Source organism: Cervus canadensis, chromosome 18 (genome assembly GCF_019320065.1).
Source record: "Cervus canadensis isolate Bull #8, Minnesota chromosome 18, ASM1932006v1, whole genome shotgun sequence".
Taxonomy (NCBI): Eukaryota; Metazoa; Chordata; class Mammalia; order Artiodactyla; family Cervidae; genus Cervus; species Cervus canadensis.
In genome coordinates this window covers 37,615,386-37,637,934 of record NC_057403.1, presented here as the reverse complement: position 1 = coordinate 37,637,934, position 22,549 = coordinate 37,615,386, and the positions used below count along the sequence as shown (strand labels likewise).

General features: G+C 58.5%; 3 protein-coding genes across 8 annotated transcripts; 2 read left to right on the top strand and 1 right to left on the bottom strand.

The window, feature by feature from the left end:
• Positions 1-993: 993 nt before the first annotated feature.
• E2F4 (E2F transcription factor 4) lies at positions 994-7,620 on the top strand. 2 transcript variants are annotated; one of them, XM_043438000.1, is made up of 10 exons: positions 994-1,188; positions 1,610-1,719; positions 1,862-2,023; positions 2,351-2,394; positions 3,123-3,184; positions 3,402-3,699; positions 4,194-4,391; positions 6,300-6,347; positions 6,562-6,606; positions 6,696-7,620. In XM_043438000.1, the coding sequence occupies exons 1-10, from the start codon at positions 1,054-1,056 to the stop codon at positions 6,809-6,811; spliced, it is 1,218 nt and encodes a 405-aa protein (XP_043293935.1). In that variant the 5' UTR covers positions 994-1,053; the 3' UTR covers positions 6,812-7,620. The 2 variants fall into 2 exon arrangements, with proteins under 2 accessions (XP_043293935.1, XP_043293934.1); XM_043437999.1 differs by having other exon boundaries at positions 4,173-4,391.
• Positions 7,621-7,788: 168 nt separating this feature from the next.
• Positions 7,789-12,376, top strand: ELMO3 (engulfment and cell motility 3). Of its 2 annotated transcripts, none has more exons than XM_043437997.1 (20): positions 7,789-8,085; positions 8,232-8,272; positions 8,374-8,446; positions 8,640-8,690; positions 8,881-9,050; positions 9,136-9,235; positions 9,338-9,489; positions 9,571-9,649; positions 9,775-9,825; positions 9,911-10,033; positions 10,124-10,255; positions 10,362-10,463; positions 10,577-10,685; positions 10,794-10,930; positions 11,031-11,194; positions 11,294-11,406; positions 11,498-11,602; positions 11,704-11,786; positions 11,860-11,946; positions 12,056-12,376. In XM_043437997.1, the coding sequence occupies exons 1-20, from the start codon at positions 8,008-8,010 to the stop codon at positions 12,062-12,064; spliced, it is 1,959 nt and encodes a 652-aa protein (XP_043293932.1). In that variant the 5' UTR covers positions 7,789-8,007; the 3' UTR covers positions 12,065-12,376. The 2 variants fall into 2 exon arrangements, with proteins under 2 accessions (XP_043293932.1, XP_043293931.1); XM_043437996.1 differs by having other exon boundaries at positions 7,793-8,085; positions 12,040-12,376.
• A 1,907-nt stretch (positions 12,377-14,283) lies between these two features.
• On the bottom strand, positions 14,284-22,421 carry LOC122421729 (leucine-rich repeat-containing protein 29-like). 4 transcript variants are annotated; one of them, XM_043438001.1, is made up of 5 exons: positions 17,124-22,421; positions 15,689-15,904; positions 15,420-15,563; positions 15,027-15,244; positions 14,284-14,943 (listed from the first exon to the last, which is right to left on the bottom strand). In XM_043438001.1, the coding sequence occupies exons 1-5, from the start codon at positions 17,832-17,834 to the stop codon at positions 14,775-14,777; spliced, it is 1,458 nt and encodes a 485-aa protein (XP_043293936.1). In that variant the 5' UTR covers positions 17,835-22,421; the 3' UTR covers positions 14,284-14,774. The 4 variants fall into 4 exon arrangements, with proteins under 4 accessions (XP_043293936.1, XP_043293937.1, XP_043293938.1 ...); XM_043438002.1 differs by lacking the exon at positions 15,689-15,904; XM_043438003.1 differs by lacking the exon at positions 15,689-15,904 and having other exon boundaries at positions 15,420-15,509.
• Between the last annotated feature and the right edge of the window lie 128 nt (positions 22,422-22,549).

Here is a 22,549-nt window from a genome sequence, read left to right as displayed (position 1 = left end):
CCAAATCCACCCTTCAAGACAAAGACACTCATTCCCCTAGCTGCCTTAAATGTAGGCTAATGAGGTCTCAGATCTGAGTTTCTTGGTCAGTGTTAGGATATAAAGGCCAGATAGGCCTTGGAAGGGGTACCCCACTTTCAGTGCTCCTAGAAGGACAGAGGCCTCCATTTTAACCTTCTCACAGTTTAATTCTCCTCTCTGCCCTGTTTGGCCTGTCTTACTTCCTTACAAGTGTGGCTTCTCAGTAAACTTCCTGCCAGCACATCTCTTTCTCAAAGACTGCTTTCCAACGAACTTGACCTAAAATAAACCACAATAAATGACAATGTTAAAAATAACAAAACGATGCTAGCAAACACATAATCCTTCTACATGCCAGAAACTGCTCTAAGGGCTTTACAAATATTGACACATAGGTAAATATGTTTACATTGGTTGAAAAGTGGTTTTAATCCCATGGCCTCTGAGCACTGTAGTGTGGAGACAGAGAAAGGTGAGGCTGGGATCAGGGGAAGAGAGTGGGGATGCAGACAGGTGGATAAGCTAGATGTAGTTAGTGCTTGCTGTTTGGCAGGAAGTGAAGGACAGGAATAGGGTAGGTGATCCCAAGACAGTGGGGCAGTCTTTAGGAGCAGGTTTGGGAAAACACATTGGGTTCATCAGGCAGCAGGGTCTCCTCTCCTGAGATGAGGGTTGGGGCACAGTTAGTGGAGTTGGGGCAGGTTTGCCAGCCAGGAAGGTTCCAGTGATTCCTCCTTACTATTCCTGGGGCCACCCAACGACTTCCGCCACATGCTTCCTCGACCACACCTGTCTTCCGGGATCCTGGGGTTATTTTCGTCCTCTTCGGCGGTTGGACATTTGTCGATGGTCCCTGAGGTTTTTCGGCCATGTCCGCTGAGAGGAATTGTGATGGACTCCCTGGAAGGGAACGAAGCGGAAGCGGAAGTAGCGAGGCTGGCGCCGGCGGCCGGGAGGCCAGGAACGGAAGCGGAAGTGGCGGCGGCGCCGGCCTGGCCTGGCCTGGCTGAGGGGAGGCGGCGGGCGGGCGCGATGGCGGAGGCTGGGCCACAGGCGCCGCCGCCCCCAGGCACCCCAAGCCGGCACGAGAAAAGCTTGGGACTTCTCACTACCAAGTTCGTGTCGCTTCTGCAGGAAGCCAAGGACGGCGTGCTTGACCTCAAGCTGGTGCGGCCCGGGCTAAGGGGCGACAGGGGGTATGGTGGATCAGGCCTGAGCCGGTAGAGGGAACCCCCGGGGCGGCCCAGCTGAGCCCTCAGAGCAGGCCGCCATACATGTGCTTCTCACAAGCGGGAGGCTGGGAGCTGTTTCATTCATTCGGCTGAGGCTATTCATCGGATGTCAGCTTTGTGCCAGGCTTGGGGCTGCGGGTGCTAGTCCTCGTGGCACTCCCCAGCAGGTGTGGGGAGAAGAGAATCGGAACATCAGCTCAGGCTTCGTCAGGCCTCTTCCCACCCCACAGTCCTGAGCTGCTGTAGTGCCTGGGGAGGAGGGCTAGAATTCAGGCCACCCCCCTTTTCAGATTGCTCCAGACCGAGTCCCCCCCAAGAGTGGGACTGAGCATTCTCCATTCTCTTTTCCCTGCCAGGCAGCTGACACCCTAGCTGTGCGCCAGAAGCGGCGGATATATGACATTACTAACGTGCTGGAAGGTATCGGGCTGATCGAGAAAAAATCCAAGAATAGCATCCAGTGGAAGTGAGTGGGGGCACCGGGGAGGGCAATGGGATCTACTGCCCAGAAGTGTCAGGGGGGGGAGGGTGGAGGGTGGCAGAGAGGACAGGGGCCGTGGGACCCAGAGTGCCAGGCAGCCCTTCTCAGCTCTCCTTCCTGGACTTAGGGGTGTGGGGCCTGGCTGCAACACCCGGGAGATTGCGGACAAGCTAATTGAGCTCAAGGCAGAGATCGAGGAGCTGCAGCAGCGGGAGCAAGAACTAGACCAGCACAAGGTGTGGGTGCAGCAGAGCATCCGGAACGTCACAGAGGACGTGCAGAACAGCTGATATCCTCCTGTCGGCGGTCCTGGCTCCCGGGGAGTGGGCGATGGGCCCTCTAGTCCAGCTGGGTTTGCTCTGTGGCCCCCTAGTCCCTGTCCTGCTTGGGAGGATGGTCCTCCAGCTCCTGGCCAGGTTTCAGCCTCGGGTTCCCTCCTCAGAGCCTTTCCCCCCACAGTCTTGGCCTGTGATCCCTCCCCCATGTAGACCCCAGGCCTCAGGGCTTTTCTTTGTGAGCATGTATGTCAGACCTTTGCTGCAAAGCTGGGTCTTCGCTATGGTCAGTCATCTGTCACCATAGGCAGGGCATCAGCCGTTCTCCTTAACCCCCACACCTTGGCCTACGTGACTCATGAGGACATCTGCAGATGCTTTGCTGGTGAGCAGAGCCTGGGTAGGGGGAGATGGGGGTGGGACTGGGCTGAGCCACAGCCCTGAGCAGTGGACTTGGTGCTTGAGAGATTTCCATCTCTTAAGAGGGTTCCTGGGGCCTACTCAAAGAAGAACCAGACAGGGTAAGTCCTGGATTTGAGGGTCTCTGGGACCCTGTGGAGGCTAACCATGCTGAGAGGGTACAGGAAGCCTGGACTGGGTCCCTGGGTCAGCCCCCACCTGCATTGCCCCCTAGGTTTGGCTTCTCAGGTGTGACAGAAGCATACGCGGAGAGAAAGTGTGTGTGCCTGTTCGTGTATGCTTGTGTGCAGGGGGCAGTGGTGCCCACTTCCAACCTGTAGTTTAGTTGCACCGTAGGTACAGGAACTCTTCCTTGTCCATCTTGGCATTTCCCAGGCTGGTTCTGGGGAAGAGCTGTTGGCCTTAGCCAGAATATCTTTGCCTAGGGAGCAGCCCCATCAATCGAGTGAGGTGCCCCTGGCCACTAATCTTTTGCTCCACGTGTCTGAACCCAGATTTTCTGGTTACTGACCTCTGGGTTCTTAAGAGGAGAAAAGCTTTAGTTCTCTCCCCCAGCCTCGATAGGGAGTGTGTGAAGCCTACTGTCTGGCCCCTCTGGGACTATGACCTCCTTCCTTGCTCTGAGGGATAGGCACCCCATTCCCAGTTCAAATTGAGCCCATGGGCCTTGATCCATCCTCTTTGTCATCCTAGGAGATACCCTCCTTGCCATCCGGGCCCCATCGGGCACCAGCCTGGAGGTGCCCATCCCAGAGGTGGGTGCTCAGCCCAGCCGGGTGGGGTGGATTCAGGGCGGGTGCTGGCTGTGGAGCCCGATAAGTCCCGGGTGGGGCAGGTAAGGGGAGGCCTAGGGTTTGAAGTTATCTAGGAGAATGGGCAGCCCAGGGTGGGAGAGGACACTGGCCCTGGCCCAGGGTCAGGCAGGAGCCAAACCTGCTTCCAATTCCACCTGTCCTCCACCCCTACCTCCAGGGCCTCAACGGGCAGAAGAAGTACCAGATTCACCTGAAGAGCGTAAGCGGCCCCATTGAGGTGCTTCTGGTGAACAAGGAGGCATGGAGCTCACCGCCCGTGGCGGTGCCTGTGCCACCACCCGAAGACCTGCTCCAGAGCCCGCCTGCTGTCTCTACCCCTCCGCTTCTGCCCAAGCCTGCCCTGGCCCAGCCCCAGGATGCCTCACGCCCGAGTAGTCCCCAGGCGACCACCCCCAACCCTGTCCCCAGTAGCACCGAGGCCCAGGGGGTGGCTGGTCCAGCAGCTGAGATCCCAGGTGAGGCACAAGGGGTATGTGGTAATGAGGGACTTCAGGGGCCCAAGAAGCAACATTTCTGTGTGACGAGATGAAATACTCAGAGTTGGAGAGACCATGTAGGGGTTATCTTACCCACCCACCCTCACCCCACTGGCCTCTCTCTGCTGGTGCAGCCAATGAGCCCTTTTTAACAGGGACATTCTGACTGTGTGAAGGGGCATTAGTGGTGGCAGTTTTCTACCAGGTCTGCCTGTGTCTCACTTGCCCTGGCACCCCTCTTGAAGTGTGGTTGCAGCAGTCATATCCACGAGTCTCCCTCCCATGGGCTTCATGCCCCATCTCCTTCAGTGACTAATTTTCACATTACCTTTCTGAGAGTGGTGAGCATGCCTAAGTCTCCTTGGGCCGAGGAACCAGGGCTGTAGTCATCCTGGCTGTGGATTCTAGCATGGCCAGCTTCAATATCCTGCTTCCTGTCCCTGAGTGACCAGGTTTGGGGGATGTGGTTGCAGCGAGTGGAGGCCATGGAACCGAGAGCAAGGACAGTGGTGAGCTCAGCTCCCTCCCGCTGGGCCTGGCAGCTCTGGACACCCGGCCACTGCAGTCCTCTGCCCTGTTGGATAGCAGCAGCAGCAGCAGCAGCAACAGCAGTTCATCTGGACCCAACCCTTCTACCTCCTTTGAGCCCATCAAGGCAGACCCCACAGGTGGTGAGTACTTGTACCCTTGGGGGCAGGGAGAACCCAGCCTCAGAAAGACCTAGTTCAATAAAATCAGGCCTGGAACCGAACTCTCCTATCTCCTCTGTCAGAACTGGCAAGCCCCCTGCCATCAGCTAGAGCTCTGCCAGCCAAGGCGAGGAGCCTGGCCTCTGGCTTGGTGCTGGTGCCCCTTTGCCCCCTTTCCTGGTCCTCCCTCAAGCCTTGCCTGCCACCCCTTGGACTCAGGTCTCAGGAAGGCATGAGCGCTCTCCTAGGGAATGGGCTGTGGTATGGCCCTCAGGACCCAAAGTGGGGCAGTGTCTTAGGAGAGACAGTGTCATCTGTCTGCTGTCTCCTCGTCATCCTGTGACTTGAGTGTTTGCTTTTTCCAGGACTCATTCTCTCGGCCCTCAAGCACTGCTAAGTCTTTCATTAAATGACACTTCATCCCCTGTGTCCCCCTCTCTCTCCTTCCCTACTCTGTGTTTAGACTCCTTGAAAAAGTCATCTCCATTCTATTCCATATTCTGGTCCCCTGGTCAAGCTTCAGGTTGCAGCTGTCAGGACCCCAGCTCTAGCTCCTCCACCCCATTCCATACTAGTGTTGCTCTTGATCGATCACCCAGCCCTGCCCAGCCAGCTTCAGCGGGTTTCTCAGTGATTTGCTCTGGTCATCTCTTGCTTTGTGTTGATGCTCTGTTCCCTCTTTCGCATCCATAATGTCAGCTTTTGGCTCTTCTCTGTTAATTGATTTCTCCTTCTGACCTCTCCTTGGCATTTTTTTACATCTGGCTTCCCAGATCTCTGGCCCATGGCACACTTGTGGAGGGCCCCAGTTCTGGGTAGGTGAATCCCACCCTTCGTCTTTCCTAGGTCTTTTGCCTGAACCTTACCTCTTGTGTCCCTGTGCCTTCTGCACATCCAATGGGCACTTCATTTCTTTATCTCCTCAACTGAAACTTGTTTTTCCACGTCTGTGCGTACCCGACCATTGGCCCTAGTCACCCAGAGCTGACACCCTGGTGTCACTCAAGCTCTCTCCTTCTCCTGCTCCCCACCCCATATCAGCTACCTGAATTCTCTCCCAGATGTTCCCCATGGATGGCCTCATGTATCCTAACACTCAGGATCACTGCCACCACCTCTGTCCTAAGTTCTTCAACATTGTCGTCTTTACCCTGACTGATTCTGAAATACCCTGACTGGCTTTTCTCTATTTACAAAAATTCTTTTAACAGCTCCCTAAGGTACACTGGATAAAACCAGAGCCCCTAAACCTGGCATATGAAATCCCTGCTGACCAGGCTCCAACACTTCTTCCCTGTTGCCCACGTGTGTCCTGGTTAGACCTTTGTAGCAGCGTCGTCACCCTGTAGCACTATTCCCTATTTAAGAGTGCCTCCTTCTCTGCCAAGTGACTTGGCCTGGGGTGTGGTCTCAGCCTGGCACAAGTAGGTGCTTAGCTAGGGCAGGGATGGACAGGACATCCTTTCATCACGCAAGGCATCCTCCATCAGACAGGGTATGCGCTCTGAACCTAGAGATGAAAGGGGAGTGTGTTGTCCTTCTGCTGAACTGCTGAGTTAGAAGCACCGTACCAATAACAGTGGGCCTTTGGCACAGAGTAATTCAGAGCTGACACCCTGGTGTCACTCAAGCTCTCTCCTCCTGCTCCCCACCCCATATCAGCTACATGAATTCTCTCCCAGATGTTCCCCATGGATGGCCTCATGTATCCTAACACTCAGGATCACTGCCACCACCTCTGCTGACAGTGCCAGCTTGGCCTGGTGTGGGGCCTACATCTCAGCTGTATGGCACCCCCTGGGTGGGTGGCATAGGATCTGGAGAAGCAAGGGCTAGAGTGGAACTGCGATGGACCTCTGTGCCCTTGATCATGGTTTTCTTGTCTTTCAGTTTTGGAGCTCCCCAAAGAGCTGTCAGAAATCTTTGATCCCACTCGAGGTAGGGCTGTGTTCCTCCCTGGGGCTGGGGTAATGGGCACAGCTCATTGGGTCTTAGAGCTGTTTTCTTTCCCTTCTGAGGACCTTATGGTTGTGCCTGTTATCTGGGCAAAGGGTCAGAGTTCCTGGTGGGTGGCTCGGTGGTCCCCTTCATGAACTTTGGTGGGTGGAGAGGGGGGAGCCAGGATGTAACTGAGCTCTCCCTCTGTTCCCAGAATGCATGAGTTCAGAGCTCTTGGAGGAGCTGATGTCCTCAGAAGGTAGGTGGCCCAGCAAGGTGGGGGGTGAAGTGTATGTGGGTAGAGTTTGGGTGGCCGTGGGTGGGGCCTCAGCTTGTTGTTCTCTGCAGTGTTTGCACCCCTCCTCCGCCTTTCTCCGCCCCCTGGAGACCATGATTACATCTACAACCTGGACGAGAGTGAAGGTGTCTGTGACCTCTTTGATGTGCCTGTTCTCAACCTCTGACTGACAGGAGCATGCCCTTTGTGGCTGGGACACAGACTGTCTGACCTGGGGGCTGCCTGGGGACCTATCCCCACTCCCCCACAGCTTAAGAGCCACAGACTTCTGGCTTCCCCAGCCTTCCCTCACTGCACAGTTCTGGCCCCAAGTCCTGCTCCTGCAAGTCCACCTGTTCTGTGCTGGGAGAGCCGGGGAAAGGAGCATAGCCCCCTCCACCATGGAGCCAAAGTGTTTGCCTCTCCTTTTGGGGGGCCTTACCCTACCTGGTATCCTCCTCGAGCCCTCCCAGAGTTCAGGTTCAGCTGCCACCCAGTGGCACAGAACCAAGGACCCTCCATCACCCTCACAGGGCCACTTGTCCATTCCCATTGCCCTGTACCTGCCAGGCCTTCCCCCTTCCAGGAGGAAGTCTGGGGTGGGGATGGGCACATGCCAGCACCACCCCTGGCCTCCTTAACGTTTCCCCATGCCTGATCACACACCTCCTCCTGGACTTCTCATGTGCCCCCTCTTCTGCTGGGCCCTTGGCCCTGAGGACCTGTTGACATGGGGGTGCTAACAGGAAGGAATGGAGATTTCTAGCTAAGAATCTGGGCTGCTGAGTCCCTAAGGATTGGCCCAGCCTCCCTCTGCCCCATAGCCCCCCTCTTGTTTATTCATTTACCCTCATTTAGAGCCATTTGCAGAGATTTAGAAAGATTTGCAGTAACGGATGGATTCCTATATAAAGATTATTTTTATACTTTTTGCAACAAAAGGAAATTGTAATATTTGTACAGTATCCAAGTAAATAAAGATCGTGCCTAAGGCTATCTTTGATCTGATTCTTTCAGGGCCCTTCCCTGGGATTGTGCTGGGTTGGTGGTGGAACTGGGCGGGTCAACTCTTGGAAAAGGAGGTGTGGCTGTGCTGACAGCCCGCCCTCCGCACCCCCACCTGCCGCACCTTGGGGCGGGGCGGGGCCTCCTTGGTGGGGCGGGGCGGGGCAGGCGCTCTCCTATCCTCCGCACTCCAACCCGGAACTGGCCTTGGATCCGGCTCCCTAGGGAAGGCCGCGGCACCTTGTCGCGAGTGGGAGCCTGAGCCACGGGAGCCAAGCCTCGAACTGAGGAACGCCTTCGTTCTCAGGGGCCCCAGGCCAGGTGTGCTCTCAGCGGAGGTGGCACATCTGGAAAGTATAAGGCCCCCACGGCTAGACCATGGCGCCCCCGCGGAATGTGGTGAAGATCGCCGTCCAGATGCGTGACGCCATCCCGCAGCTCATCCAGCTGGACCAGGTCACCAGGCCTGGCTGGCCTCCATCCACCCCACCACCTACCTCCGGGTCGCCCCCTTCCCCTCGAATAGCCCACCCCGCCCCTCCCCAGGCATCTCCGCAACCTCTTCCCACTCCCATCCCGTGAGTTGACTCTTCCACTTGTAGGCAAAACCCCTGGCTGCTGTACTGAAGGAGGTGTGCGACGCGTGAGTGCGGGTCCGCGCGGGGCGCGAGGAGTAGGGGATGGGGCGGGGCAGGAGGGAGAGGGCGCCCCCTGCCCGCCTCACGGAGCCTCTGCTGCCTGCAGGTGGAGCTTGCCTCACTCTGAGCGCTATGCCCTGCAGTTTGCGGATGGGCACCGGAGATACATCACCGAGAACGTGAGTCCCCTCCCCTCCGCCCCACATTCCACCCTGTGATCCCTTCTAACTCTGGCTTCGACTTGCAGTCATCGTCCCACTCTCTGCAACCTGATCTTTTACTGACTCCCAAATCCTCCCTTCTTGACAGCCTCAACTAGCCAGTCCTCAGGGCCCTTCTTGACTTCTTTCCGTTCTCTGCCATCTTTTCCAGAACCGCATGGAGATCAAGAATGGCAGCATCCTGTGCCTCAGCACGGCCCCAGTAATGCCCCTCCGACCCCGCCCTCCTTCCCTGCCCCTCTGCTGCGCCTCTTTTTTGCACCTGGAGACTGGGGGCCCAGTCCCAGCTCCAGCCCAGAAGTGCCCCACCTAGTGGACACCCGCGTCCCCACACCCCAGTTCTCTCTCCTTACCTCCTCACTTGTGCTCTGCCCTTGCTCCCACCCCGCCAGGACCGCGAGGCGGAGCGGCTGTTGCGGGGGCTGCAGAGCGAAAGTCCTGAAGGGCGCCGGGAAGCCCTGCGGCACCTCCTCCTGCTGGCCCCGGACCTGACCTTCGCCCGGGAGGTCATCAGCCGTGATGGGCTTCAGAGACTGGGCACCATCATTGAGGATGGGGACGAGTGAGCCCAGGGCTGTGGTGGGCGGGGGACACAGTGGGACCGCAGATCCTGGTCTGGCTCTGCTCAGCCTCCGATGTCCCTCCAGCCTAGGAGAGGTGCTGGCCCTCGCACTGAGGGCCTTCTTGGAGCTTATGGAGCACGGCGTGGTGTCCTGGGAGACACTCAGCATCCCCTTTGTTAGGAAGGTGGGTGGGCTTTTCTCGGGGAAACAGGTGGGGGTGGTGGAGAGGTGTCAGGGCCTGGCCTTCCACGGTGATGAGGTGGTGACAACCTCTGCTCCGCCAAAGGTGGTGTGCTACGTGAACATGAACCTGATGGATGCCTCTGTGCAGCCCTTGGCCCTGGGCTTGCTGGAGAATGTGACCTTGAGCAGCCCTACCCTGGGCCAGCTGGTCAAGAGCGAGGTGCCACTAGACAGGCTGCTGGTGCACCTGCAGGTGTAAGTGTCTGAAGGTGGGGGACCAGGGAGGACAGCAGGATTGGGCCCTGGATGGCCGGCTGAGCCCTCTTTTTGACCCAGGATGAACCAGCAGCTGCAAACCAAGGCCATGGCACTGCTGACAGCTTTGCTACAGGGGGCCACCCCTGCAGAACGTAAGGTGGGCATCCATCCAGTGACTGGATGGGGTGGGCAGGAGCTGGTGGGTGCTGTGCTAAGCAGTGGGCCGAAAAGATGGGCGCTCGTGGTGGGCTGAATCACTCAAGCCCCCTTCCCACCCACCAGCACATGCTCGACTACCTGTGGCAGAGAAACCTTCGCCAGTTCATCTACAAGGTAGGAAGGACCAGACCTGGCAGACCCCTCCCCACTCCTCTCCCTGCAAGCCCACACTCACAGCCGTGGACGGGTTGTCCTTCAGAACATCATCCACAGTGCAGCGCCATTGGGCGACGAGATGGCTCACCACCTGTACGTACTGCAGGCCCTGATGCTGGGGCTGCTGGAGCCACGCATGCGGACACCACTGGACCCCTACAGTCAGGTAGGTGCCTTGAGCGTGCATAAGGCTGGGGCTGGCCCGAGTTTGGCCTTGAATTTTCAACTTTGCCATCACTCCCAACAATGACCCCAGGAACAGCGGGAGCAGCTGCAGGCCCTGCGCCAAGCTGCCTTTGAGCCGGAGGGGGAGTCCGTGGGCACCGGGCTGAGCGCTGACCGTCGCCGTTCCCTGTGTGCCCGCGAGTTCCGCAAACTGGGCTTCTCTGTGAGTGACCCCTACCCAGCCCCCTGCCCCCTGCCTCCACCCAGGGCTACTGCTACTGCTCCAGAGGGCTGGGACCTTCCTCAGCTGCCTCTCCCCTTCCCCCCAGAACAGCAACCCTGCACAGGACTTGGAGCGCGTGCCCCCTGGCCTGCTGGCCCTGGACAACATGCTCTACTTCTCCAGACAGGCACCCAGCGCCTACAGCCGGGTCAGTGGTGGGGCGGGGTGGGGTATGGATGAATGGGGTACAGGGCGCCTAGGCGGGGCCTCCTGGGGCTTAGTCATGACTCCCCAGCCCATCCTGTGCTCCCGCCTCCTCAGTTTGTGCTAGAGAACAGCAGCCGTGAGGACAAGCATGAGTGCCCCTTTGCGCGGAGCAGCATCCAGCTGACCGTGCTGCTGTGTGATCTGCTCCACGTCGGGGAGCCCTGTGAGTGGCGCTGGGCACAGCGTGTTCAGGAACGGGGGACGGAAGGGCAGAGAGGGCCAGGGGCAGCACACACTATCTCCCTGAGCCCCTCCTGCCCCCCCACTCCAGGTTCCGAAACAGCCCAGGACTTTTCACCCATGTTCTTTGGCCAAGACCAGAGCTTCCATGAGCTCTTCTGTGTGAGCATCCAGCTGCTGAATAAGACCTGGAAGGAGATGCGGGCCACTCAAGAGGACTTCGACAAGGTGCGGAGGGCAGCAGTGGGGAAACCTGGGCCAGGGCAGAGGTGGTTCTGGGGCTGGGGCCTGGAACTCAAGCCCTGAGCTCAGCTTGGGATGGCCCCAGGTCATGCAAGTGGTGCGGGAACAGCTGGCCCGCACGCTGGCCTTGAAGCCCAGCTCTCTGGAGCTCTTCCGAACAAAGGTGAACGCACTCACCTACGGGGAGGTGCTGCGGCTGCGGCAGACGGAGCGGTTGCACCAGGAAGGCACGCTGGCCCCTCCGATTCTGTGAGTCATGGGGGTGGGTCCCAGGCCTGGTCCCCACCTGCCCTGCTGCCTCGCCCAGGCCTGGCCGTCAGCTCAGCGAGCCCCCTCCCCTGCACCCAGGGAGCTTCGGGAGAAGCTGAAGCCGGAGCTCCTGGGCCTGATCCGCCAGCAGCGTCTGCTCCGCCTCTGCGAGGGGACCCTCTTCCACAAGATCAGCAGCCGGCGGCGCCAGGGTCACTGTGTGGGCGGTGATGGGGCTGGAGGGCAGCTGGGAGGGGTTGGGGAGGCCCTCTCATTGCTCCCCCTCCCCCTTTCCACCCACAGACAAGCTGTGGTTCTGCTGCCTGTCCCCCAACCACAAAGTGCTGCAGTATGGGGACGTGGAGGAGGGAGTAGGCCCGCCGACCCCCGAGAGCCTGCCCGAGCAGCGTGAGGAGGGCATGGGGGTGGGCATACACTTGTGTTCCCCCGAGCTGCTCCCCCCCGGGCCACCAGGGGTCCCAGTGGTCAACCCAGCCTTTTTCTTGCAGTTCCTGTGGCTGACATCAGGGCACTGCTGACAGGGAAGGACTGCCCCCACGTCCGGGAGAAGGGCTCTGGGAAGCAGAACAAGGTGAGTGCAGTGGGCACCAGGGCTACTTCCCACTGGCCCCTGCTCAGTGCTCCTGGCTCCCTTGCTTCTCCAGGACATCTGTGAGTTAGCTTTCTCAGTCAGCTATGACCACGGGGAGGAGGAGGCACACCTCAACTTCATTGCCCCGTCCAAACGGGAGGTGAGTATCTGGGCAGGCTGAGCAGACGGGCAGGGGGACAGACGGGCAGGGGGAGAGATGGAGAGGACCTCATGGAGCTGGCCCCATCCACAGTTCTACCTGTGGACAGATGGGCTGAGCGCCCTGCTGGGCAATCCCATGGGGAGTGAGCAGACACGGCTGGACCTGGAGCAGCTGCTAACCATGGAGACCAAGCTGCGGCTGCTGGAACTGGAGAATGTGCCCATCCCTGAACAGCCACCCCCTGTGCCCCCGCCCCCCACCAACTTCAACTTCTGCTATGACTGCAGCATTGCCGAACCTTGACAGTGAAGGTGGCCAAGGGCCACAGCTGCTGCCACCGTGGTGGCCACAAAGGGTGGAGGGAGGGAAGCACAGGCACCTTGACCAGCAGAGGCTGCAGCAGAAATAAAAGTCTGCTTGGCTCTTAGATGTGTGTTGAGCCAGCTCTGAACCTCGCAGGCTAAGCCTGCCTTCCACCTTGGCTGGCAAATGAAAGGGGGGCGTCAGGCCAGGGCCACAGCTTGGGGCCATGAACCTGGGCAACTCCAGTTACGGGGCTGGTGTTCTGAAGGAGGGTGAGGACCGGCTGGCCCTGTTACCCTTCTCCAGAGTGAGTCTTCAGCCTACCCTCTGCTAGCCCTGCAGAGCAGAATGGGCTGTAGTCTGGGGGCCGCCAGCTGAGAGAGGTCTGGGGCAGCCAGCCAGATGAGGGAGAGATGGCAGGGTGGGAGTATTTCCCCAATTTTAGCAGGGGCCTAGTTTGGGAGCCATATTTGCAGAAGGCTCCGGACAGTCTGAGCTTAGCTCTCCACCCTGCCTGGCCCTTCCTGTGTCCTCTGCGGGTCCCGAAGGCCTGCTTTCGAGAGACTTGAAAGAAAAGACATGAAGTTGGGCATGCTTTGTGCTGAAGGGCAAACTCAGGGTTCCCGTAGGTGTCCGCCAGGCCAGTGGGAGGATGTAGGCTGATTCCGACAAGATGGAATTCAGTGCAGGAAGCCTGCGTTCTGATTAAAACTCATCTGCATGGGTGGGGTGGGAGCCACAGATAGGCCAGCTGGAGGCTAAGCTCAGAGGCTGTGGTCATGGACCCCAAGCCTCTGAGGCAGAGAGGAGCATACCCACCCCCAGGACCCACAGACAGGCTGGAAGCTGCTGGCCATCACCCTCTGATCTCCATGCCTCACTACCTCTCCTTCCCAGTGCCTCCTCAAAATATCTTTGTGTTAACCATCACCACGTTGCCTAGAAACTGATGGTATGGCACCTCCCTTGAAGAATGTTCCGGGGGAGCACTTGCTTCCCACCCCCTAGCTATGCTTCTTACTTGGGCATCTAGGGCCCCACGTGCCCACTCCTGTATTCAGACTTCCCACCCCACTTAGAATAGTCCCTGTTGAGTTCAAGGTGAAACTGTGTCACCCAGATGCAGTTACATCTCCTGATACCTTCAGTTCTTTTTCAATGTCTCCAGTCCCTTGTTCAGGCCACCATCATCTTAGCAAGAACCTCCTGACTTCCTGCTTCCTGTCTTGCCCTCCAGTCTTCTCAATACCACCTACTCCAACTGCTTTCTCAAACAGGAAACTGACCTGATTACACACACACATCACCCCCTCCTGTTTCTCCTGTGTCTCCCTGTTGTCCGTGGATAATGGTCATGGTACCGTGACTGAACAGAACTGAGCTGGGATGCAGACATGCCGTGGTTTACCCCTTTCAACAGAGTGCCCATAGCTTACAGAGCTCTTGCTTGATTCAAGCTGGCATCCTCCCTGCTCACTTTGGGGGCTGGGAACCCCCTACCCCCACCCAGCGCCAACTCTGGCCTGCCCACATGCACCTCCCCAGTCCCTTCTGCCTGTTTGTCCCCTTTCCTCCCTCTTCTTTCCCTGACTTGATTTCTTTCACTTTCTTTGACTTTCCAGGCTAAGCTCATTGCTCCCCTGGGCTCCCAGTCCCAGGAGCTTCTTTCTGTTTTAGAAGGTTGGACCTCTAATAATCTTTCCTACCCAGAGATGCTCTCTCGTGTCTTATGTGTGAGTACTGAAAAACCCCATTGACTCAGCCATCCTTAATCACTATGCTCCTGGGATCTTCACATGGACATGGCTTTGCTGTGGGACATGTGCCAGGGCTCATGCTGGGGAGAAGCCTCTGGCATCTCCCACCATGTGGGGAAGAAGCTAGGACCTGCTCGGGGCACCTGTTGGGCCAGGTGTGAGAAAGAAGCTGTCTGTCCCTCTGGCATTTCCTACAAATTGTCCCTGGGCTGGGCTGGGCTGCTTCACTGAGGTGGGGAGGGGCCCTTTGGTCTGAGAACTTCAGACAAGGAAGAAAGATCTGGAATTTTTAATCTTGGGTATACAACAAAGACTGTGGCTTAGCTGCTAAAACTCAGTGCTGGTGGGGGGCTGGGAGAGCTATAGGGAACAAGGCTGGGCACAGGCCTTAGTGTGAGAAACGGGTGGAACAAAAGGTACCGGGGTCCATTCTTTCCAGCATCAGACCCAGCCCACCAATGGCCTGGCCTCTGGACCCAGGCCTGGACAGGTGAGCAGGATCTGGCATTTCCGGGGGCCTGTGGCAGTGCCATGTAGCTGGAGAAGGTTCCTGTGGGCTGTGGGGCAGGCAGGCAAGAAGCCCGGTAGGCTGTCCTGGTATCATCCCACTCTCAGACCCAGTGAAGGGGTTTCTAGTTTGGGGAAGGCACTCTGGGGCATGTAACAGAGAGGGGCAGAGGGAGCTGAGTCAAACTCCAGGTCCAGAGTCCAGGACCAGGGATGCTGGAGATGACAGAGGCTGAGCCACTGGTCACTGATCTGGCCTCAGAGTGTTAGGGTCAGGTCTGCCCCTCCCACGAAGCGGGACTGGATGCAGGTCACCTCAGGCAGTTGGGCTTGGAAGCGCCTGACGGAGGCTATGCTGATGCCGGGACACATGGCCACATCTACCATCCGCAGCTGCCTGCACGCCTGCCCGATGGAATCCAGAGTTCTGCAGGGAAGCCGCCAGCTGAGAGCCTGACCCGGCCCAGGCCCAGCCAGCCCCCACCACAGGCAGCCCCCAATACACTCAACTGCTCCGTGAGCTGACTGCAGCTGGACAGGTTGAGGTGCTGCAGCCTCGGCCAGGAGCTGGCCGCCTGCGCCCAGCCATGGTCGCTGAGGAGGCTGCAGTGACTCAGCGCCAAGCGCTCCAGGCTGGGGCAGCCCTTGGCCACAGCCACCAAGGCCCTGTCCGTGAGTGCTGGCAGCAGGCTCAGTGACAGCTGCCTCAGCTGGGGGAACCGGAGCACCTACGAGGATGTGGTAGGGACGGGGAGGGTAACGAGGCCCTGGAGCCCTTCCAGCTTCCCCCACCCCCAGCCAGAGGAAATGCCACATCCAGCAGAAGCCCACGAGAAAAACGCTTGTTCCAAGCAAAGTTCCAGCCCCAGGGTCCTCAGCCTATCCACGCCCCCAGCCTCACACCTTGGTCAAACTGGCATCAGTCAGCTTGCTGCAGGCTGTGAGGTCCAGCTCCCGCAGGGCCTGCAGCATGAGCAGGGAGGGGCCCTGTGGCTGGGGAGAGAGGTCCTTGGGGCTGGAGGCCCAGTGCTCCAGCTCTTCGTGGGGCTGTGGGAGGAAGCTCCTGCTGCTCAGGTTCCTCCTGAGTCTGGCCCTCAACTGTTGCCGGAGAGGGTCGGAGGGCAGCTGAGCCCAGGTACCCCCAGCCCGCCATGACTTCGAGGGTCTCACACCTGAGGCTCCTGCGAAGGTGCCTTGATGGGCTCCCCCAGCCCCAGGAGCCCCCAGTCACCAAGCTCCTTGCACCAGGCCAGGCGTAGGACTGAGAGGTGGGTGAGGTAGGTGCAGATGGCCTGCAGGGTCTGGTTGGTGAGGGCCACACAGGAGGACAAGTCTAGCACCCTGAGGCGTGGGCCCAGTGCTGGGATCAGGGATAGCACTGAGGCATCCTACAAGGGAAGTGGAAAAGGGAGCAGGTGATGGGGAGGTGCCCGCTGCCTGTGCCACCAGGTGTGGCAGGCTGTGAGGTCCAGCTCCCACGGGGCCTAGAGCATGAGCAGGCCCTGTGGCTAGGAAGAGGGGTCCTTGGGGCTGGAGGCCCAGTGCCCCAGCTCTTGGTGGGGCTGTGGGAGGAAGCTCTTGCTGCTCAGGCAGGGAGGGGTCCCTAGGAAGGTTCTGCCCAAAGTTACAGCCCCACAGGCAACAGGAAACTGTCACAGGGCCCACGGAAGGGTGCATCAGTGTTCCTGCGCTGTGTGTCACAGCGGATGTGATGGGCTGAGAAGGGGGAACACAGGGAGAAGGACAAATACCTAGATTGGCTGGTGTGGGAAGGATGCAGGTGAAAATCTCTAAGGCGTTCACCCTCTCTGTGGTCCCAGCGCCAGTCAATCAGATACACTCCCTCTAGGACTGGGAGGACATACAGCGGAGCTGCCACCTGCCAGGAGTGGTTGGGGGATGGGGGGGGGGGTAAGGACTAAGGGCAGGACAGAGGGAGCTGCTTTGTAGAGATGCAGACATGGGAACATGGGCCTCTAGAGAGAGTGCTTAAGAGACACGATCGACACAGTGAGGATGGAGTAGGGCAAGAGAGGCACTTGGGGGAAACGCTGAATGCTTTTCAGGTGAAGAATGCTCTGGGCACAGTCGTAGATTGAAGGAATAACCTGCTAAAGAGGGAGGGGGCGACACTGCTAAGACAGGGACACCACCCAGAGGGACAGGCCTGAGCCCTACTGAAGGAACTGGCGTCAGCCAAAAGTGACCCTCTTCCTCCCTTGTCACATGGCCTCCCCAGGGCCCCTCCTGAGCAACTACTGCTGTGTAACCTCAGTGCCCCTTTCCCCAGGGCTTGGTTCTGTCACCCCTGCCCCCAGAACACCCGCCCTCAGTCCCCTCCCCAGACTGCAGTGATCACCAAACACCGGACTTGTGAGGTGTGGGTCACCTCGTAGGCTGGGCCCCTCTGGTCTCTGGGACCTCCCTCTGCATGGACCCACCACGGGGGCGGCAGGGAGGAGTGTGGGCAGCGCACTGTCTGCCTAGGCACCTTTCCTCTTCCAGCTGACTTGGACACAAACACGGGGCACCTCCCTGGTGCCAGGCTCCCAGTTCCCCCAATCCCTGGCCCTGGAGAGGAAGGAAGGAAGGGGGTGGAACGCTCACCTTGAGTGAGGAGCAGTAGGCCAGGCTGAGGGAGGCCAGTAGGGGTGGAGGTCCACGCACCGAGCCCAGGGACTGGGCCAGCTCCTGCCCTCTCACCAGGCAGCACTCGGCCATGTCGAGGCACTGCAGCTCCCGCAGGCCCCCCAGGGCTGAGCATCCCGCGTCTGTCAGCCGCTGCAGCTTCCTCAGGCTCAGGTGCCGCAGGTGCCGCAGGCCCCGGCTCACGGCCAGGACTGCTCCATCAGCCAGTTCTGAGCAGCCACTGAGGTCCAGGGAGGTAAGGCCTGGTTGCTGGTGGCAAAGGGCGGCCACGGCCTCTGTGGAGAGGTCCCGGCAGCTATGCAGGCTCAGTTCCTGCAGCTGCAGCCCGGCCACCTGGCCCAGCGCCCGCAGGGCCTCGGGCGGCAGTCCAGTGCCGCTCAGGTCCAGGGCATGCAGTCTGCCAGCCCGCTCCTTCAGGAATCGCAGCAGGTTGCGGAAGGAGAGTTGGGAGGGGGAGGAGTCCTGGGGGTCAGTGGAGCCCCAGGCTGGGCCTAGCTGGAAGGTGAGGTGGCAATAGGCCAAGGAGAGGCGCTCCAGGCAGGGGGCACAACTGCTGAGCCGGTTGAAGCTGAGGTCGGCCAGGTCCCGAAGGCTAGCCAGGCTGAGCTCACGGAGGCCACTCAGCGCCTGCTGGACCTGCTGCGCCGTCTCGGGCTGAGCCAGCAGCATGCCCGACGTGAAGAGGCTGTTGCAGCCACTGAGGTCTAGGATACGCAGGGCCGGGCAGCCCAGGATCAGAGCCACGAAGGAGGCCTCTGTGGGGCTGCCCCCACCAAGGCACAAGCTCTGCAGGTGTGGGCCCAAGTGGTGGGTAACAGACCGCAGCACCTGGAGTGAAGCTGGCGAGCCATCCAGGTTGGTCAGGCTGATGCAGGTGATGCCCCTGAGACCCAGGCTCTTGATGACCGGAAGGGAGGCAGATGACACAGGGATGTTGTACTGCACGCTGGCCTATGGGGCAGCAGCGGGCCTGGGGTTAGCCCTCTGGCCTCACAGTGTGCCGGCCATTGGGTCTGGTGGCAATTTGCTGGCCAGAGTTTGAGGGAAGGTCAGGGAAGGGCCCTTCAACAATGGGGACCCACTGTGGTGTCATGTGCCTGAGGGGGTGCTGATGGGAAGTGGGAGCAGGGAGGACAGGTCATACTGGGGCTCAAGGCGGAGGAATACAAGGGGAGGACAGAAAGTTAGTGATGGCCGGGGCTGAGTGCCTATGGAGAGGCTGGGCCAGAGTGGGGACTTGGCATGCTAAGTACAGGAGGGCTGGGGGGTGGCCTGGAGGAGAGCCAGCAAAGGTCCCTGGGAGCAGGAGGACAAAGCATTCTGGACCCCAACTTTGGGGACTTTCAGAAGGTGGCCTTGAGACCCACGGACTCCAAATCCAGGGCCTCAGCTTAGCGTTAGCTAAGCAATCAGCCTCCCCCACTTTCTCAAGAGCATATAAATAGCCCTCAGAGCAGCTGAGGGCGGGAAGAAGCAACTGCAGGTGTCGCTCACTACAACGCCCTGGGGCCCAGATGCCAGAGATCTGGGGCAGGCAGTGAGGCCAAGGTACTCTGGTGGCCTGTGTCTCGGCCACAAGAATGTTTGCAAAACCGGCTTTTGTGTGTAAGTGAAAAATGTGCCTACGCATGTGAGTGTGGTGTGCGCATGCGTGGATGCGTGTGTATGCGCACACGTGAATGCCCTTTAGGCTGGAGATTCCAGATGTGCTTGTGATCCCTCGTCTTATCTCTGGAGGGTCTGTCTTATTCCTGCAGGTGAGGAGGGAGAAGTGTACTATTTCTCCAGACAGGAACTCAGAGAACGAATTTCAGAGGCAGGGAGGAAGTTGGCCCAACTGGAGAGGAACCGGGGAGGCAGCTTGGGGAGCACGGAGCTGGAGTCCGGTGGGGCGGGGAGGCAAGCTCAGGGCTAGTTGTGGGGAAAGGCTGACTGGTTTAGGAGTGTGAGGAACCGCCAGTAAGAGTTGTTTTCAGAGAACCTTGCCTGATCTTGTGATAGAGGGAGCCAAAGGACAAAAAGTACAGGAATGTGTGGAACTGGTCTGTCGGGGAGGGAGAAGAGGGCTTGGCTTCTGAAACCCTAGCCCCATTTCTCTACCCCCACCAAGGCCCAGGATGCAGGCAAGTGATACTCATAGATTCTTGTTTTCACAAGCAAGCTCCCCCCCGCCAAACCTGTCCAGTGAGTAACAGGAAGAACAAGCTGACATTCCCTGCTTGTCCCCCACAGAAAATCATCAAAAGGGAACCAGAAAGCTCAAAATGATGCATAATATGTGCTCCCTGCAAGACGTTTATCAACAGGATTCTTCCGGGAAGACAGGTGGAACTCATTCCCAGGTGTGGAGACCCCACCTGGCTTCTGCCCCAGAGAGAAGCAGCCCCCGAGGGCTGTCGTCCCGGAAACGAGCCTGTGGTAAGAGGGAGACCAGCTCCCACCAATTTCACGGGAATCAGGGAGTCAAACCACGTTCCCAGTTCAGAACCCATGGTCAATACGGGTGAGAGGAGCTCTGCCCATAGATCCCCCCATGGACACCAGGAGACAGTGGGGAGTGGGGATGCCAGACACCTGGGTCCCTCTCTCAGATTTAAGGAGAGCTGGCGAAGATGCCAGTGTGTGAGGTTGGGGAGGGTACTGAAAAGATCAGGGAGAATAGTTTTTAGAAAGGAACGGTAAAGCATGCCTCCAGCCATTTCAAAGCCCTGCAGTGCTAGATGAGCCAATCTCATAATGAGTAGAATGAACTCTGGTTGGGGGAGTGTAGAGCAGTGCTGGTTGCCAGGCAGCACCTGCCCCCACCAGTCACATGGCACCCCGCAGCCCCCAGCTCCAGCCGCCTTCAGTCTTCCTTCTTTCCCTATCTTCCTGAGCCTTGGCTGCCAGCAGTGTTCTTCCCTCTCCCACTGCCTTCCTATACACAAGGTAAACGAACAACCCAGGGTCCAAGTGCAGGGCTGGCAGGTGGCCCCAAGAGCTACCTAGCGAAGGGGCAGGGCCTGGCCTAAAGGACTTCCAACTATGGGGCTGGGTGAGTTTTGAGGCCACCTCCCTACTCCCCACAGTTTTTCTTGGTGGGGAGAAGACGGCCTCTAAGCCATCACCCAGGTGGTCTACCTGGGACTCAGATACAGAAGTCCAGGAGCAGCCTGTTGGGGATATTTACCCTCTGTGTTCAGCCTTCTGGGTTCTGGTCTTTGCCCCAGTGTAGGAAAGTGCCCCTCCCCAGGCCCTGGGAAGATGCTTCTAAAGCCCCAAGGGAGTGTAACATGGGTACCTGCTCCAGCTTCAGCCGCCTCAGCACAGAGGGGCCAACTAGCCCCCTGGTCTCCTCCCTTCCATGCTGGCATCTTAAGAGTAAATGCGGACTCATTTGGAAAGATGCCCTAAACCTGCTAAAAGCAATACGTGTTCCTTGACTATGAGAGGCCAGGACTCTGTTGTAACTACTCAAGTCCTGAGCTGAGGCAGCAGGCCTGTGTGCAGACTTGGAAAGCCATCTGAGAGAAACATGACTCTCCTGTCTGCCAGCACAGGGATCCAAAGTTAGCATGCCTGTTTTCCGGAAGGACCTTGAGGAAGCATATGTCCTGGTGCCCAGGGCTTTGGTCTCCAGAGAGGAATCAGACTTTGGGGCTCATTTCTAGAGGCTTTTATAGACACCTCAGGCAGGAGAAGGCAGCAGGGGGCAGGAGCTGTCCTGAGATCTTCACAGTGATCAGCGTGGTGGCAGCACCCCCGCCCCAGTCCCAGGTATGGACAGAGCCCAGGTGTACATCAGGCCCTGCCTTTGTCTGTCTTCTTATTTGAGAAAAAGTGGAATTAAGTGGGGGCAGGTCAGGGAGATTAAGAAGTTACCAAGTTGAGCATCCTAGCCTGACCTGGAGCCATACAGCTTGGCCTTGGTGAGCCAGAATCTTCCACAGCATCTACTAGCTGGGGTACCACCTCCTCAACCTGCTGCACCCTGGGAGATGGGTCCTGTCAATAGGGCTCCAGAGATTGTTCTCTGGGACAAGGTGGTATCAGCCCTAGAAGCCCAGGTATCTGTGGCCTGGCTTCCCAGGGCTCCCACTCCTGGCGGTGGAATAGGGCTTTGCAGAGTCACCGAACGGGTCTTTGTCAGTGCTCTATCTGGAGCTCAGGGTTCACTGGAGAAGCTCCAGTACTAAAATGGTAGGCTCTGGATCCCAAACTCTGACCCCGGCCTCTTCCTCTTCTTCCTTCCCTCACTCCTGTTCCAGTCTCACCTTCATCCCTGGGGCCTGACTGCCCACTTGGCTTCTTCTGCACCCTCCTTCTTTGCTGGACTCCAAGAAGCCTCCCTGACTGATGACCTCTCATCAGGGTCCCCGTGGCCCTGCCCATCATGTGGGTGCACCTGCTCTCTGGGCCCTCTGCCCAGCCAGGGATGATGAGACCATGGCCTCCTCTGGGTACGTGCTGTCCGAGGAAGTCATAGCCTCCCTTCCTGTCTGCACTGGCTCCCCTCTCCTCACAACCCCTCTCTTCTCACTCCCCTAGTCTTCTTTCCAAGCCCCCGATGCTACTGCAGCTCCCTCCCCTCACTCCAGCCTTCTCAGAGATGTTTCAAATAGAAACCAATGCTCTTAGGTGGGAAGGCCCTCCTTCTTCCCTGTTCACATCCACCAGCCCATCCTTGGCAGGACTCATCAGAACCTCCTTCCATATTCTGCTCTTGGGTTCAAGGAGGCCCCTTCTCCTGGCCTACTGAGCCTGTCCCCACCCTCTCCTCTGAGAATCCCGAAATCTCTGCCTTTCCACTGCTCCTTCCTCAGAGTCCACAAACACCCCAGAGTCTTAACAAAGGCCTCCCTTGATCCTGCAACCCCCCTCACCCCTCCCCTTTACCGTCACGCTTCTTGGAAGCACATGGGTGCCCACACCCACTGTGGCCACTTCCTGACCATAGTTTTGCCCACTAATCCCTCCACCGCTGTCCCCACAGAACCCCTCATCCCAGAAACAGCCCCTCTCCAGCAAGATCACCGACATCTGGGGGCTCCTCTGCAGACCTCCCACAGGTGTCCTTCCTCTCTGCTACGCCATGATGCCTACTCGGGATGGCCTGTCTCCCCGGTGTTCTCTCCTACTGGGGGTTCTGAGACTCTGCCCTCTTGTCTCTCCTACCTTCTAGCCTGTTCCCTGTTTGGGGTCATCAAAGAGCAGAAAGATCCAGTTCATGGACCAGTGGGTTCTCCATGAATTGTTCCATTCCACCACACACACACACACACAGAGTTTCAAGATCCAGTCCATGGACCAGTGGGTTCTCCATGAATTGTTCCATTCCACCACACACACACACACACACACACACACACACACACACACACACACACACACACACACACACACAC

Excerpts from the sequence above, each read along its gene's own strand:
- E2F4 (XM_043437999.1), top strand. The coding sequence starts at position 1,054 with ATGGCGGAGGCTGGGCCACAGGCGCCGCCGCCCCCAGGCACCCCAAGC. Across the intron at positions 3,185-3,401 it reads TGGAGGTGCCCATCCCAGAG|GGCCTCAACGGGCAGAAGAA; the intron begins GTGGGTGCTCAG and ends CCCTACCTCCAG. Across the intron at positions 6,348-6,561 it reads AATCTTTGATCCCACTCGAG|AATGCATGAGTTCAGAGCTC; the intron begins GTAGGGCTGTGT and ends CTCTGTTCCCAG.
- ELMO3 (XM_043437996.1), top strand. The coding sequence starts at position 8,008 with ATGGCGCCCCCGCGGAATGTGGTGAAGATCGCCGTCCAGATGCGTGAC. Across the intron at positions 9,236-9,337 it reads GCATCCCCTTTGTTAGGAAG|GTGGTGTGCTACGTGAACAT; the intron begins GTGGGTGGGCTT and ends GCTCCGCCAAAG. Across the intron at positions 9,826-9,910 it reads TTCGCCAGTTCATCTACAAG|AACATCATCCACAGTGCAGC; the intron begins GTAGGAAGGACC and ends GTTGTCCTTCAG.
- LOC122421729 (XM_043438001.1), bottom strand. The coding sequence starts at position 17,834 with ATGCTGCTGGCTCAGCCCGAGACGGCGCAGCAGGTCCAGCAGGCGCTG. Across the intron at positions 15,905-17,123 it reads CCTACTGCTCCTCACTCAAG|GATGCCTCAGTGCTATCCCT; the intron begins GTGAGCGTTCCA and ends CTTCCCTTGTAG. Across the intron at positions 14,944-15,026 it reads TGCAGTCAGCTCACGGAGCA|AACTCTGGATTCCATCGGGC; the intron begins GTTGAGTGTATT and ends GCTTCCCTGCAG.